General features: G+C 38.5%; 1 protein-coding gene across 1 annotated transcript in view; it reads left to right on the top strand.

The window, feature by feature from the left end:
• The window catches only part of LOC129644378 (disintegrin and metalloproteinase domain-containing protein 5-like), a 166,720-nt gene that overhangs the window by 41,331 nt on the left and 108,218 nt on the right, over positions 1 to 17,171 (top strand). Inside the window, exons 8-10 of the mRNA XM_055570041.1 lie at positions 1,587 to 1,658; positions 1,857 to 2,020; positions 2,781 to 2,862. Of these exons, the coding sequence (XP_055426016.1) occupies positions 1,587 to 1,658; positions 1,857 to 2,020; positions 2,781 to 2,862 (318 nt within the window). The remainder of the gene's footprint in view (positions 1 to 1,586; positions 1,659 to 1,856; positions 2,021 to 2,780; positions 2,863 to 17,171) is intronic.

The following is a 17,171-nucleotide window of genomic DNA, read 5'->3' as shown; positions in this document are numbered from 1 at the left end:
CAGACTTCTTATCAACCAGCCTAGGAATTGACTCTCAGTCGCAGAGTTGGACTCGATTTTCACTTTCACATCACTTTCATTGAACATCTTAACACAATCAAACCCAGGTGGTGCTAGGGGTAAAGAACCCATCTGCCAATATAGGAGACATCAGAGATGCAGGTTCGATCCCTTGGTTGGGAAGATCTAGAGGAGGGCACTGGCAACCCACTACAGTTTCCTTGCTTGAAGAATCCCATGGACTGAGGAGGCTGGAGGGCTGCAGTCCATAGGGCTGCAAAGAGTCAGGCATGACTGAAGCAACTTAGCACAACATGCATGCATAAGTCAATTATATTTCAAGAAAATGAAAATATAAAGAATTTGGATCAATTTCCAATGTTAAATATAGATAATTTTAAAGGAGAGTTTTAAAAAAATGTTTTAGGAAAATATAATTCATAGGCGAATATAATTCTAGAGTGTAGAAACAAGCAACTTAATTTTAGGTAGTGCTTTAATATATAGTAAGCAACATTTATTTGCTCAATTTTGATAAAGTATGCATGCATACACACATGACCCATAAGGCCATATTTCTGAAAGCTACAAACTTCTAAACAAAATATTATATTAAGTTTGCTAGTATATTAATAAAATGTAATGGTTTATTCAAAGAATATAATAATGGCTTAATATTAAGTAATAATGAAGTGTATTGCATCAATATGTCAGAAGACAAAAATGATTATTTTGGTATGCTTCAGAAATGCTTTATATCAAAATTCAACTTTATTTTTAATAAGTTTTATAAATGGGAATATTTATAAGTGTCTCTCAACATAATCTAAAATATCCATCTTAAACTGGACACATTTAATGATGAAATATTTGAGAATTTCCAGTGAAGAATCATGAGCAAAGCTCACATTTCTGATATTCACCATTGTTTTTTAACATTTTCCTGGCATTTTTAAGCAGTTAGACATAGAAAGAGGTGTTTGGAATAAAGAATCATTAAAAATACAAGTTACATGGTGATGTCAGAGGATGTATCCTAACATAATGTCCATGATCACTTTAATAGTAAACCTTTTATTAAAGATTTTCCCTCTTTATGCAAACATTTTTTAGTTCATGATTATATGTATTATTTTAGAAATAAGTACATTATGAAATAACACAAAAACTTTTATGATTCAATTTTCATGAACAATAAATAATGCCAAAAGTTAAGTGCGTTAAACATTATTTAAAACATTATTTACATGGGAACACATGTAAACTCATGGCTGATTCATGTCAATGTATGGCAAAAACTATTACAATATTGTAAAATAATTAGCCTCCCATTGAAATTTAAAAAATCATGTTATTATATATTTTTAGTTATCTATTATGTAAATAACATAGATTTGGGTAATTTATTCAAAGTATTATTCATGCACATGCAAAGTACCATTCATTTACATATATAAAGGTAAATAAGCATTTCATGGATTTCAGTTGGAATGTAACCTTCTGGTTACTTTAGTATATAGCATATTGTACATGTGTGGTATATTAATAGTATCCATTATTTTTAAATGATAATGTATCTTTTTCAGTTTGATTACATGGGCTCTGATATAAACATTGTAACACAGAAGATTATTCAGATCATTGGCCTTGTTAACACTGTAAGTTATTTAAACTATTTTTAAAATTTATTTTGTAAAAATATAGATAATATGAATTGATGTATGTAATATTTTGCCATACTTTTGAAAAGTTTCCACATTCAAAATATTGAATTAAATGTCTTAAATATTCATTTACAAAAATTTAATACAATGTTCAAATTTATATAAAAATTTTCATTTATTTTCTCCATTTAGATGTTTATCCAGTTAAAACTTACTGTTAGAATATCTTCCATAGAGGTTTGGTCAGATAAAAATAAAATTTCTATTGAAGGACCTCCTCATAATGTTTTATATAAATTTTTAACCTGGAAGTATGAATTTACCTCCCGACCTCATAATATTGCATACTTATTTGCGTGAGTATAGTATCTCATATTTCTATAAATAAAGAAATAACCTCAAATGATTTTATATATTAATTATGAAAAATAAACATTTACTTAATGTACACTGAGTTCTGTAAATTTGGTAGACACCATAGGATGAGCAAAAAATGTAGGTTAAAATCTTTGTCCTCAAGTAGCTAACCAACATAAAATTACCTGAAAAAAGTAGTTACATAAAAGTATTGAAATAACTAAAGGAGGTTAATTATGAGTGACATAATTTTGTTTTTTTACTTCTCTTGGCTTATAAACTTTTACTGTTATCTCTACATTCTTTTCTCTCATCTGATTAATTTTTGTGATTTTATTTTCTAAATCACATGAATATCTAGATTCTAATGCAGAGAAAACTTATTTATGCTTAGTAATAATAATATGCTTAGTAATACATTTAGTGAAAAGATAAATGAGGAAGTCACAGAAAATGAATTTTTAGGATCATAAATGTAGAGGGAACCTGCATAAAATTATAAGCATTAGTCAATGGTATTTTGCATAAATTATCATGCCTCATACTTCTTCTTATTCTGTATACTTATCAGATTGAGAGTTTACAGATATGTATTGAAACATTCTTATCATTGAAAGTTTGAGAAAAATATATTCAAATAGTAAGATTCAGTGTAGCATGGTACTTAGGATATCATATTTGTTAAATAATGTTTGCTGCTATAAAAATTATTAATAATACTATTGAAAGGTAATTATAAAGAAAATTGTTATTTTTTAGCTTCAAGGAAAATCCTACTTTTATAGGAATCACAGTTCCTGGAGAAATATGTGGTAAGATTGCTGTTGGAGGAGTTGCTCTGGTATGTAATTACTAACAAGTTGGCTCTGATTATTCTCATGTTCCAAAATTTCTTAAATATTTCAAGGCATGACTATATATATTGCTAAGTTTGTTCATCCTTTCCAGTACTCTTGCCTGGAGAATCCCATGGATGGAGGAGCCTGGTAGGCTACAGTACATGGGGTCGCGAAGACTCAGACACGACTGAGCGACTTCCCTTTCACTTTTCACTTTCACGCATTGGAGAAGGAAATGGCAACCCACTCCAGTGTTCTTGCCTGGAGAATTCCAGGGACGGGGGAGCCTGGTGGGCTGCCGTCTATGGGGTTGCACAGAGTCGGACACGACTGAAGTGACTTAGCAGTTAGCAGTTAATAGTGTTATTATTACTAATTAGGATCATAATTTAAATTAAACTGTATATAATTTCTTTAAAAATAAGAATATTTACAAACTGAACAGATTAAAATTTATTGCTTTAAAAAGCATTTGGCCTTTGTAAGTCTGTTTGTATTGAGCAGTGGTATGCTTGCTATGGAATGAGGTTCGTGACATTGTACAGGAGACAGGGATCAAGAGCATTCCCATAGAAAAGAAATGCAAAAAAGCAAAATGGCTGTCTGGGGAGGCCTTACAAGTAGCTGTGAAAAGAAGAGAAGTGAAAAGCAAAGGAGAAAAGGAAAGATATAAACATCTGAATGCAGAGTTCCAAAGAATAGCAAGAAGAGATAAGAAAGCCTTCTTCAGCTATCAATGCAAAGAAATAGAGGAAAACAACAGAATGGGAAAGACTAGGGATCTCTTCAAGAAAATCAGAGATACCAAGGAACATTTCATGCAAAGATGAGCTCGATAAAGGACAGAAATGGTATGGACCTAACAGAAGCAGAAGATATTATGAAGAGATGGCAAGAATACACAGAAGAACTGTACAAAAAAGATCTTCATGACCCAGATAATCACAATGGTGTGATCACTGACGTAGAGCCAGAGATCCTGGAATGTGAAGTCAAGTGGGCCTTAGAAAGCATCACTATGAACAAAGCTAGTGGAGGTGATGGAATTCCAGTTGAACTATTCCAAATCCTGAAAGATGATGCTGTGAAGGTGCTGCGCTCAATATGCCAGCAAATTTGGAAAACTCAGCAGTGGCCACAGGACTGGAAAAGGTCAGTTTTCTTTCCATTACCAAAGAAAGGCAATGCCAAAGAATGCTCAAACTACTGCACAATTGCGCTCATCTCACACGCTAGTAAAGGAATGCTCAAAATTCTCCAAGCCAGGCTTCATCAATATGTGAACCGTGAACTTCCAGATGTTCAAGCTGGTTTTAGAAAAGACAGAGGAACCAGAGATCAAATTGCCAACATCCGCCGGATCGTGGAAAAAGCAAGAGCGTTCCAGAAAAACATCTATTTCTGCTTTATTGGCTGTGCCAAAACCTTTGACTGTGTGGATCACAATAAACTGTGGAAAATTCTTCAAGAGATGGGAATACCAGACCACCTGATCTGCCCCTTGAGAAATTTGTATGCAGGTCAGGAAGCAACAGTTAGAATTGGACATGGAACAACAGACTGGTTCCAAATAGGAAAAGGAGTACGTCAAGGCTATATATTGTCACCCTGTTTATTTAACTTATATGCAGAGTACATCATGAGAAACGCTGGACTGGAAGAAACACAAACTGGAATCAAGATTGCCGGGAGAAATATCAATAACCTCAGATATGCAGATGACACCACCCTTAAGGCAGAAAGTGAAGAGGAACTAAACAGCCTCTTGATGAAAGTGAAAGAGGAGAGTGAAAAAGTTGGCTTAAAGCTCAACATTCAGAAAGCGAAGATCATGGCATCCGGTCCCACCACTTCATGGGAAATAGATGGGGAAACAGTGGAAACAGTGTCAGACTTTATTTTTCTGGGCTCCAAAATCACTACAGATGGTGACTGCAGCCATGAAATTAAAAGACGCTTACTCTTTGGAAGGAAAGTTATGACCAACCTAGATAGAGTATTCAAAAGCAGAGACATTACTTTGCCAACAAAGGGTCGTCTAGTCAGGGCTATGGTTTTTCCTGTGGTCATGTATGGATGTGAGAGTTGGACTGTGAAGAAGGCTGAGTGCCGAAGAATTGATGCTTTTGAACTGTGGTGTTGGAGAACTCTTAAGAGTCCCTTGGACTGCAAGGAGATCCAACCAGTCCATTCTGAAGGAGATCAACCCTGGGATTTCTTTGGAAGGAATGATGCTAAAGCTGAAACTCCAGTACTTTGGCCACCTCATGCGAAGTGTTGACTCATTGGAAGAGACTCTGATGCTGGGAGGGATTGGGGGTAGGAGGAGAAGGGGACGACAGAGGATGAGATGGCTGGATGGCATTACTGACTCGATGGACGTGCGTTTGAGTGAACTCCGGGAGCTGGTGATGGACAGGGAGGCCTGGCGTGCCGCGATTCATGGGGTCGCAAAGAGTCGCACACGACTGAGTGACTGATCTGATGCTTGGTTCAATATTTATTATAGAATCAATGCTACTTTAATTATTAAACATATTTTCCTCAAAATTAATGACCAGAAATATCAATAAAAATAAATATGAAATAAATATCAAAATATCTAATAAAATAATTTTCTTCAAAATTAATAATTTGTATACATTCATGTGCTTTTTAAAATTAAGTGACATTGATTATTTTTCTATTTCAGGGTAGCTTTTATTACTGTATTCAATTCTTTTTTATGTGTTTAGAGGAAGCAGGCGGTTGCTGGAAGGAACAGTCATCAGATATTCATAATCTGTTGTTTTCTGTTGAGTTTTATCCCTTTTACAGCAAGCTATATAAAAAGTAGCAACGGGAGCTAATTACAGTGCTCCAGAAAAATAAGGCTACACTGTTATTTTTATACCAATGCACTTATATATTTAGTTGACTTTTAGTAGCATGTACAGTACTCTTGCCTGGAAAATCCCATGGGTAGAGGAGCCTGGTAGGCTTCAGTCCATGGGGTCGCTGAGTCGGATACGACTGAGCGACTTCACTTTCACTTTTCACTTTCATGCATTGGAGAAGGAAATGGCAACCCACTCCAGTGTTCTAGCCTGGAGAATCCCAGGGACGGGGGGGCCTGGTGGGCTGCCATCTATGGGGTTGTATAGAGTCGGACACGACTGACGTGACTTAGCAGCACAGTGATTCAAACTTCCATCCACAGAACAGATTTAAAATCTGTACTGGTATGTACTTGCTACCACAATTAAAAAGACATATTGATTGATTAGATAAATCTAAAGCCAGTTCTGGAGCTTATTTATTAGCATAGCTAAAGAAGAATCAGGTATTTCCTAGGAATTTGTTTTTATTCTCAGTCTTTGCTCTTGGTCCCCTTTCACCAAAAGCCTGAGGAAAGGCCAATATTTCTGTTTTTGTGCCAGCACCATGCTATTCTGACTTCTGTAGTTTTTTTTTTTTTTTTTTTTCTATAGTATGAAGTCAGGGAGCCTGATTCCTGCATCTCCATTTTTTCTTTCTCAAGATTGTTATTCAGGGTCTTTTGTATTTCCATAGAAATTGTATAATTTTTTATTATAGTTCTGTGGAAAATGCTGTTGGTAATTTGATAACAATTGTATCAAATCTGTAGACTGCCTTGGGTATTTTTTTTTAAATTTTATTTTATTTTTAAACTTTACAAAATTGTATTAGTTTTGCCAAATATCAAAATGAATCTGCCACAGGTATACATGTGTTCCCCATCCTGAACCCTCCTCCCTCCTCCCTCCCCATACCATCCCTCTGGGTCGTCCCAGTGCACTAGCCCCAAGCATCCAGTATCGTGCATCGAACCTGGACTGGCGACTCGTTTCATACATGATATTTTACATGTTTCAATGCCATTCTCCCAAATCTTCCCACCCTCTCCCTCTCCCACAGAGTCCATAAGACTGTTCTATACATCAGTGTCTCTTTTGCTGTCTCGTACACAGGGTTATTGTTACCATCTTTCTAAATTCCATATATATGCGTTAGTATACTGTATTGGTGTTTTTCTTTCTGGCTTACTTCACTTTGTATAATAGGCTCCAGTTTCATCTACCTCATTAGAACTGATTCAAATGTATTCTTTTTAATGGCTGAGTAATACTCCATTGTGTATATGTACCATAGCTTTCTTCTCCGTTCATCTGCTGATGGACATCTAGGTTGCTTCCATGTCCTGGCTATTATAAACAGTGCTGCAATGAACATTGGGGTACACATGTCTCTTTCCCTTTTGGTTTCCTCAGTCATTTGACAATATTGAGTATTCCAATCCAAGAGCATGTTATATCTTTTCATCTATTTATGTCATCTTTGATTTCTTTTCTCAGAATTTTTAGTTTTTGGAGTATAGGTCTTTTGTCTCTTTAGGTGGGTTTATTGCTAAGTATTTTATTATTTTTGATGCAGGAGTTGTTGTCAGTTGCTCAGTCGTGTCCAACTGCATGTCAGGCTTTCCTTTGCTTCACCATCTCCTGCAGCATGCTCAAACTCATGTCCATTGACTTGGTGATGCCATCCAACCATCTCATTCTCTGTAATCCCCTTCTCCTCCTGCCTTCAGTCTTCCCCAGCATCAGGCCTTTTCTAATGAGTCAGCTCTTTGCATCAGGTGCCCAGAGTATTGGAGTTTCAGCTTCAGCATAAGTCCTTCCAATGAATATTCAGGATTGATTTCGTTTAAGATTGACTTGTTTGATCTCCTTGCTGTCTAAGGGACTCTATACTTTGTTCCATTGATCTTTGGACCACCTTCATGGCAGAAAGTGACAAGGAACTAAAAAGCCTCTTGGTGAAAGAGGAGAGTGAAAAAGTTGGCTTAAAGCTCAACATTCAGAAAACTAAGATCATGGCATCTGGTCCCATCACTTCATGGGAAATAGATGGGGAAACGGTGTAAACAGTGTCAGACTTTATTTTTTGGGGCTCCAAAATCACCAAAGATGGTGATTGCAGCCATGATATTAAAAGACGCTTACTCCTTGGAAGGTAAGTTATGACCAACCTAGTTAGCATATTCAAAAGCAGAGACATTACTTTGACAACAAAGGTCCATCTAGTCAAGGCTATGGTTTTTCCAGTGGTCATGTATGGATATGAGAGTTGGACTGTGAAGAAAGCTGAGTGCCAAAGAATTGATGCTTTTGAACTGTGGTGTTGGAGAAGACTCTTGAGAGTCCCTTGACTGCAAGGAGATCCAACCAGTCCATCCTAAAGGAGATCAGTCCTGGGTGTTTTTTGGAAGGAATGATGCTAAAGCTGAAACTCCAGTACTTTGGCCACCTCATGTGAAGAGTTGACTCATTGGAAAAGACTCTGATGCTGGGAGGGATTGGGGGCAGGAGAAGAAGGGGACAACAGAGGATGAGATGGCTGGATGGCATCACCGACTCGATGGATGTGAGTTTGGGTGAACTCCGGAAGTTGGTGATGGACAGGGAGGCCTGGCATGCTGCAATTCATGGGGTCCAAAGCGTCGGACACGACTGAGCGACTGAACTGAACTGGGCATACCATGTTGTATAAATTTCTTATTCAGGCTTAATTGCCAAACATTAATATTAGTTTCAGGTGTAAAACATAGTGATTTGTTATTTGTATATATTGCAAAATGATCACCACAAAAATCTAGTTAACATCTATCATCACAAATAGTTACAGAATTTAATACTGTTTTGATTACTACAGCTTTGTAATATAGTTTGAAATCAGGAAACATGATACCTCCAGCTTTATTCTTTGTTCTCAAGATTTCTTCAACTATTTGGGGTCATTTAGATCAGATCAGATCAGTCGCTCAGTCGTGTCCGACTCTTTGCAACCCCATGAATCGCAGCACGCCAGGCCTCCCTGTCCATCACCAACTCCCAGAGCTTACTCAAACTCATGTGCATCAACTTGGTGATGCCATCCGGCCATCTCATCCTCTCTCGTCTCCTTCTCCTCCTGCCCCCAATACCTCCCAGCATCAGGGTCTTTTCCAATGAGTCAACTCTTCACATGAAGTGGCCAAAGTATTGGAGTTTCAGCTTTAGCATCAGTCCTTCCAATGAACACCCAGAGCTGATCTCCCTTAGAACAGACTGGTTGGATCTCCTTGCAGTCCAAGGGACTCTCAAGAGTCTTCTCCAACACCACAGTTCAAAAGCATCAATTCTTCAGCGCTCAGCCTTCTTCACAGTCCAACTCTCACATCCATACATGACCACAGGAAAAACCATAGCCTTGACTAGATGAACCTTTGTTGGCAAAGTAATGTCTCTGCTTTTGAATATGCTATCTAGGTTGGTCATAACTTTCCTTCCAAGGAGTAAGTGTCTTTTAATTTCATGGCTGCAGTCACCATCTGTAGTGATTTTGGAGCCCAGAAAAATAGAGTCTGACACTGTTTCCACTGTTTCCCCATCTATTTCCCATGAAGTGGTGGGACCAGATGCCATGATCTTCGCTTTCTGAATGTTGAGCGTTAAGCCAACTTTTTCACTCTCCTCTTTCACTTTCATCAAGAGGCTTTTGAGTTCCTCTTCACTTTCTGCCATAAGGGTGGTGTCATCTGCATATCTGAGGTTATTGATATTTCTCCCGGCAATCTTGATTCCAGTTTGTATTTCTTCCAGTCCAGCGTTTCTAATGATGTACTCTGCATATAAGTTAAATAAACAGGATGACAATATACAGCCTTGACGAACTCCTTTTCCTATTTGGAACCAGTCTGTTGTTCCATGTCCAGTTCTAACTGTTGCTTCCTGACCTGCATACAAATTTCTCAAGGGGCAGATCAGGTAGTCTGGTATTCCCATCTCTTTCAGAATTTTCCACAGTTTATTGTGATCCCTACCATTCAAATTTTAGCATTGTTTTATTTTGGTGAAAATTGCCATTAGAATTTTGATAGAGGTTGCACTCAACCTGTAGATGGCCTTGGGTAAAATGGACATTTTAACAATATTAATTCTTAACAATAATTATTAACAATATTAATTCCATGAACATGGAATATCTTTTCATTTATTTGTGTCTTTCTCAGTTTCTTTCTGGAGAAGGCAATGGCAACCCACTCCAGTACTCTTGCCTGGAAAAATCCCATGGATGGAGGAGCCTAGTAGGCTGCAGTCCATGAGGTTGCTAAGAGTCGGATGCGACTGAGCGACTTCACTTTGACTTTTCACTTCCATGCATTGGAGAAGGAAATGGCAACCCACTCCAGTGTTTTTGCCTGAAGAATCCCAGGAAGGGCGGAGCCTAGTAGGTTGCCAACTATGGGGTTGCACAGAGTTGGACACGACTGAAGCGACTTAGCAGCAGCAGCAGCAGCAGCAGCAGTATCTTTCCTCATTGTCTTACAGTTTTCAGTGTATAATTCATATCCTTGATTATATTTTGTTCTTTTTAATACGGTTGTAAATGGGAGTGTTTACTTATTTTACTGATAATGTACTATTAATATCTAGAAACACAACAGACTTTCTTATATTGACTGTGTGTCTAGAACTCTACTGAATTAATGTATTAGTTCTAACTGGATTTGTGTGTGTGTGTGTGTGTGTGTGTGTGTGTGTGTATGTGTAGTTTTAGGATTTTATATATATAATATCTTGTAATTTGGCAATAGTTGCAGTTTTACTTCTTGTTTTCCCATTTTGGATGTCTTTTTTTTTCCTTGTCTCATTGCCCTGGCTAGGACTTCCATACTATGCTGTATAAAAGTGGTGATAGTGGGCATTTTTGTCTTATTCTTGTTCTTAGAGGAAAAACTTTTCATCTTTTTAACAGTGAATGTGATGTTAGGTGTGGGCTTGTTGGATGTGGCCTTTATCATACCCATTTAGTTGGGAGTTCTTAAAAATCATAAATGGATGTTGACTTTTGTCTATTTTCTATTCATTATCCTTGTTCCCTGTTTCTTTTTAAAATCTTCCGTTTTCCTTTTTTTGCCTTCTGTGGTTTTAACTGCACATATTATATTATTTCATTTTCTCTCCTTTCTAGAATAGTAATTACATTAAAAAATTTAAGCAGACACCCTAGAATTTATAATATATACATTTACAAGTACTTTTATTGTAATGTAGTTTGAATTAACTACACTAAACTAACTTAACTAAACAAGCTAATCTACTTTGAAAAAATTTCAGGGTTACCTGGGATATGTTTTCATTAGGTATGGAAATACATGCAGATATGAGAATGGCTGTCATCCAGAAGTTTACCGTACTTACAGTTCCCTAGAAACAAGAAATATGCTACAGCATTCAGGGGCCACATAAAAAAGCACCAGGTTTGATCAAGAAGCATAGGAGGCAGAGGGAAATGTGGTCAAGAGCCTCTTACGGTTTCATTGGGAAGAAATGGGAGAGATTAAACAGGTCTCCAGTTGGCTAGTTTCAACAGGCCATGAGGCATAGAAGCTGTCCTTAGTTGTCTGGTACCTAGCCCTGGTGTGACCTTGGCAGGTGGATAGCAGCCTGGTGTATGTGAGTCTGATAAAGTGGATGGTAAGGTATATGGGCTCTGGATTTACTGGTTTGTGTATGAAAGGTGCATTTGTAGGTGAGCTGTCTACTCTGTGAAGCAATTGGAGAACTCTTAAGAGGGGCAGACCTCCAAGTTGGTAGGGCTCTAGATATGAAAGCATCAGAATACAGAAAATATGATATTAATAAAGTTAGTCCTGTTGTGCTTTCAAATATTATCAAACTTTTGACATAGCAGAAGAGACTTTTAGGGCCTAGGGCATAAGTTTTGCTAAACAGCATATAAAACATTTTATTATGAGAGTTAAAAGGAGAAACACAAGTAAAAATATAAGGATTTCTTGTAAGCCAACCTGTAACTAAATTTCCCATTTGTATAATATCAGCAAAAGAAATATATCTGAAATTTCTAGAGTCTCTAACAGTGTTTGTGCAGTTATAAATTGTATTAAAAATTATGTGTTTTTTTTTACAATAATATCCTGGGGTATTTGGGGAGTAAAGGTGGCAAGTCAGTCAGGCAATTTATGTTGTTGGAGAGTGTCAGTAGATTAGTTTGGTAAAGCACATATAAAGATTCATGGGTTTTGTATGTATTCAAAGAGAATGGTGGTTGTGGTGGTCATGGTCAGGGATGTAGGGTGGGAGGTTGTACTGTGGTAGAAAACTAGAGAAAGTAGTAGGAGAAGGCACTGGGAGTGAGTGGCCCTCTTCCTAGGGTCAAGGGGCTTCACTAGGGAAAGCAATAACCTCCACCAGTTTTTAGAATAGCACAGATTTTCATTTAGACATGGAGTGTAGGGATATATACTTTGATAGAAAACAGATAAGTATACCCTTGTCATGGGCTATACAGAGAGCAAGCTCAGGAAGTGCCATAGAGTCCCTAATTCAAAGTAAGAAAACCATTACATGACCTGTGTGCCATTTGTGCCTTGGGAGCGGCAGTCCCTGGGCATGCCTGGGGTGGTAGTAGTTTTAGTGTCTGAGGAGAAGTGGTCTCTGTGCAGGATGCAGAGTCATCTCCAACAGGCAGGTCTTAGGCTGGAGTGATGTTATTTGAGGTGATACCATCTCTAGCAGTGAGATCCTGGACCAGCGCAATGTTGTTTGGGGGTATAGAACTAGGATATCCTTTTAAAGTTGATACTGACTTGAGTTAATGCACGTTTTATTTTCATGGCTCTGTGGTATTAAAATGATGCTAAAGGCCTTGTGTCATTTGAAGGCAATGTTGGGCCTGTGACTTTGACTTATAAATATCTGCTAACTCCAGGGGCTTGTGGATACACAGCAACCAAAAGTGATGTTGGCACCTCTGCAGAGCCTGACTGGCACAGCCCCAGTTACGTGTGGCTTGATCTAAAAGTGTTCAACAGTCTAAGGTTTTGCCCTATTAGATGATGGCAAGAATTCTGTTATAAATAGGTTTTAAATTATATGACCTGAGTTTGGTTTATGTTGTTAAGAGAAAGTCAGGTTCTTTGCCATTTGAAATATTTATACCTGTGTTTAGGGCTCCATAATCATGCTGAAGGCAGGCACCCTAATTTGGCCAGTCAGTATGGGCCTTTTGCCTCAGTTGTTGGTTTGGTTGATGAGAGGCGAGCTGTTGAAGTCTTTGGTTTGTAAGGTTTGTATTAGCCAAACTTGAAGGCGTGTGGGCCTCAGCATTTGCCATATCTGGTTGGAAAAGTGGCTTACTTGAAGGATTTGGGCCTCCAGATTGCAAACCAATGAAAATATTGAGACTAACAGTAATGAGATGAACAGTCAACAGAATGTTGTATAGCTGCACTTGAGAGGCTTTTGTTTTTTATTTGTTTGTTTTTGTGGTAATGAAAGTTTAGGCTCAAATGGATCTCATATCAGATTAGCAACTGCTTAGACCATGAGGAAATCTGTGGTTAACAGAACTCAGAAGAATCTGGATCTGGATCTGGTCTCCAACCCTTATGGGTTGGGGCAAGATAAAAATTTCCAGCTGTAGGGGAGACATAATTAAAGGGACTTACCAGTGAGTCCTTATATATATGAAGACGAGACATAACCCCCTTTAAAAATAGGGAAGGGAAATGGAAAAATGTTTTAAAGTTTGTGTGGTGTGAGTCAGACAAGGATCCTTGAATTAAGAGATTAAGAGCTTGGGCAATATAGATACCCATTTAAGAGTTAATTTGTTGGACCAGAATTTGAAAAAGAATTGTTTAAAGAAACCATTATGTCTCTCAATTAAACCACTGATCTGGACCCTATGCGGACATGAAAGTTTTATTGAATGTCTTTTCCAAGAGATCAGCGTTATGTCTTCTGAGAAATAAAATGTGTTCCTTGGTTAGTATTTCTCTTTTCCTTGGTTACCATTAATGATGTCTGTAACTAGGAAGAGAATAAAATGTGTCCTGTCAAGGGCTTCTGTTTTGTCCTAAGAACTGCTTTGGATCAAAACCTGGGAGCCAAAAAAACAAAACAAAACAAAACAAAAAAGGGACCTAGAGAGTGTCATACTGAGTGAAATAAGAGAAAGAGAAATATCATATGGCATCCCTTATATGGAGAATCTAAAAAGAAATGATACAAATGAAATTATTTATGAAACAGAAAAAGACTCATAGGCTTCAGTTCAGTTCAGTTCAGTTCAGTCGCTCACTCCTGTCTGACTATTTGCGACCCCATGAATTTTGCAGCACGCCAGGCATCCCTGTCCATCACCAACTCCCGGAGTTCACTCAGACTCACATCCATCGAGTCAGTGATGCCATCCAGCCATCTCATCCTCTGTCATCCCCTTCTCCTCCTGCCCCCAATCCCTCCCAGCATCAGAGTCTTTTCCAATGAGTCAACTCTTCGCATGAGGTGGCCAAAGTACTGGAGTTTCAGCTTTAGCACCATTCCCTCCAAAGAAATCCCAGGGTTGATCTCCTTCAGAATGGACTGGTTGGAATTCCTTGCAGTCCAAGGGATTCTCAAGAGTCTTCTCCAACACCACAGTTCAAAAGCATCAATCCTTTGGCGCTCAGCCTTCTTCACAGTCCAAGTCTCACATCCATACATGACCACAGGAAAAACCAAAGCCTTGGCTAGACAGACCTTTGTTGTTAAAGTAATGTCTTTGCTTTTGAATATGCTATCTAGGTTGGTCATAACTTTCCTTCCAAGGAGTAAGCATCTTTTAATTTCATGGCTGCAGTCACCATCTGCAGTGATTTTAGAGCCCAGAAAAATAAAGTCTGACACTGTTTCCACTCTTTCCCCAACTATTTCCCATGAAGTGATGGGACCAGATGCCATGATCTTTGTTTTCTGAATGTTGAGCTTTAAGCCAACTTTTTCACTCTCCACTTTCACTTTCATCAAGAGGCTTTTGAGTTCCTCTTCACTTTCTGCCATAAGGGTGGTGTCATCTGCATATCTGAGGTTATTGATATTTCTCCCAGCAATCTTGATTCCAGCTTGTGTTTCTTCCAGTCCAGCGTTTCTCATGATGTACTCTGCATATAAGTGAAATAAACAGGGTGACAATATACAGCCTTAACGTACTCTTTTTCCTATTTGGAACCAGTCTGTTGTTCCGTGTCCAGTTCTAACTGTTGCTTCCTGACCTGCATACAGGTTTCTCAAGAGGCAGGTCAGGTGGTCTGGTATTCCCATCTCTTTCAGAATTTTCCACAGTTTATTGTGACCCACACAATCAAAGGCTTTGGCATAGTCAATAAAGCAGAAATAGATGTTTTTCTGGAACTCTCTTGCTTTTTCCACGATCCAGCGGATGTTGGCAATTTGATCTCTGGTTCCTCTGCCTTTTCTAAAACCAGCTTGAACATCTGGAAGTTCACAGTTCACATATTGCTGAAGCCTGGCTTGGAGAATTTTGAGGATTACTTTATTAGCGTGTGAGATGAGTGCAATTGTGCAGTAGTTTGAGCATTCTTTGGCATTGCCTTTCTTTGGGATTGGAATGAAAACTGACCTTTTCCAGTCCTGTGGCCACTGCTGAGTTTTCCAAATTTGCTGGCCTATTGAGTGCAGCACTTTCACAGCATCATCTTTCAGTATTTGGAATAGCTCAACTGGAATTCCATCACCTCCACTAGCTTTGTTCGCAGTGATGCTTTCTAAGGCCCACATGACTTCACATTTCAGGATGTCTGGCTCTAGGTGAGTGATCACACCATCGTGATTATCTTGGTCGTGAAGATCTTTTTGTATAGTTCTTCTGTGTATTCTTGCCACCTCTTCTTAATATCGTCTGCTTCTGTTAGGTCCATACCATTTCTGTCCTTTATCGAGCCCATCTTTGCATGAAATGTTCCCTTGCTATCTCTGATTTTCTTGAAGAGATCTCTAGTCTTTCCCATTCTGTTGTTTTCCTCTATTTCTTTGCATTGATCGCTGAGGAAGGCTTTCTTATCTCTCCTCGCTATTCTTTGGAACTCTGCATTCAGATGCTTATATCTTTCCTTTTCTCCTTTGCTTTTTGCTTCTCTTCTTTTCACAGCTATTTGTAAGGCCTCCCCAGACAGCCATTTTGCTTTTTTGCATTTCTTTTCCATGGGGATGATCTTGATCCCTGTCTCCTGTACAATGTCACGAACCTCAGTGCATAGTTCATCAGGCACTCTATCTATCAGATCTAGGCCCTTAAATCTATTTCTCACTTCCACTGTATAATCATAAGGGATTTGATTTAGGTCGTACCTGAATGGTCTAATGGTTTTCCCTACTTGCTTCAATTTAAGTCTGAATTTGGTCATAAGGGGTTCATGATCTGAGCCACAGTCAGCTCCTGGTCTTGTTTTTGCTGACTGTATAGATCTTCTCCATCTTTGGCTGCAAAGAATATAATCAATCGGATTTTGGTGTTGACCATCTGGTGATGTCCATGTATAGAGTCTTCTCTTGTGTTGTTGGAAGAGGATGTTTGCTATGACCAGTGTGTTTTCTTGGCAAAACTCTATTAGTCTTTGCCCTGCTTCATTCTGTATTCCAAGGCCAAATTTGCCTGTTACTCCAGGTGTTTCTTGACTTCCTACTTTTGCATTCCAGTCCCCTATAATGAAAAGGACATAGGCTTAGAGAATGAATTTATGGTAACAGAGTTGGAGGGAAGGGTGAGGTGAAGGGATAGTTAGGGAGTTTGGGATGGACATGTACATTGTCTCCTCTGAACTGTTCTTGCCATTCCCTCACAATGCCAGCTTTCTCTTGATGCATCAAGAACCCAAATACTATTTTTAGAGCAGTTTTAGGTTCACAGCACCATTGAGCTGGAATTCCATGTATTCCTTTCACCTGCACATGCACAGCCGTCTTTGGTATCAGCATCACTCACCAGGGTGGTATACTTCTCACAACTGGTAAACGTACACTGACCCATTAAAACAGCCAGAGTTCATATTTGCCTTGGGGTTCAATCCTGGTGTTCTACATTCTATGGATTTGGTCAAATAATGACATGTATCCATCACTATGGTATCATGCACAGTATTTTCACTGCCTTAAAAATCCTCTGTGCTCTGTCAGTTAATTTCTCCCCTCCCCACCTGCAACCATGGATCTTCTATTTTTTTCCCCCAGAATGTCATATAGTTGGTATCATACAGTATATAGTCTCTGCAGGTTGGCTTCTTTAATTTAGTAGTATGCACTTAAATTTCTTCCTTGTCTTTTCATGACCTTGCAGCTCATTTCTTTTTAGGGCTGAATTCCATTTGGAAAAGGCAATGGCAAGCCGCTCCAGTACTCTTGCCTAGAAAATCCCATGGATGGAGGAGCCTGGTGGGCTACAGTCCATGGGGTCGCCATGAGTCGGT

This window comes from Bubalus kerabau, chromosome 2 (assembly GCF_029407905.1).
Source record: "Bubalus kerabau isolate K-KA32 ecotype Philippines breed swamp buffalo chromosome 2, PCC_UOA_SB_1v2, whole genome shotgun sequence".
In the NCBI taxonomy this organism is placed as follows: domain Eukaryota; kingdom Metazoa; phylum Chordata; class Mammalia; order Artiodactyla; family Bovidae; genus Bubalus; species Bubalus kerabau.
The sequence above is the reverse complement of the archived record's forward strand: the minus strand, read 5'-3'. Positions and strand labels throughout refer to the sequence as shown.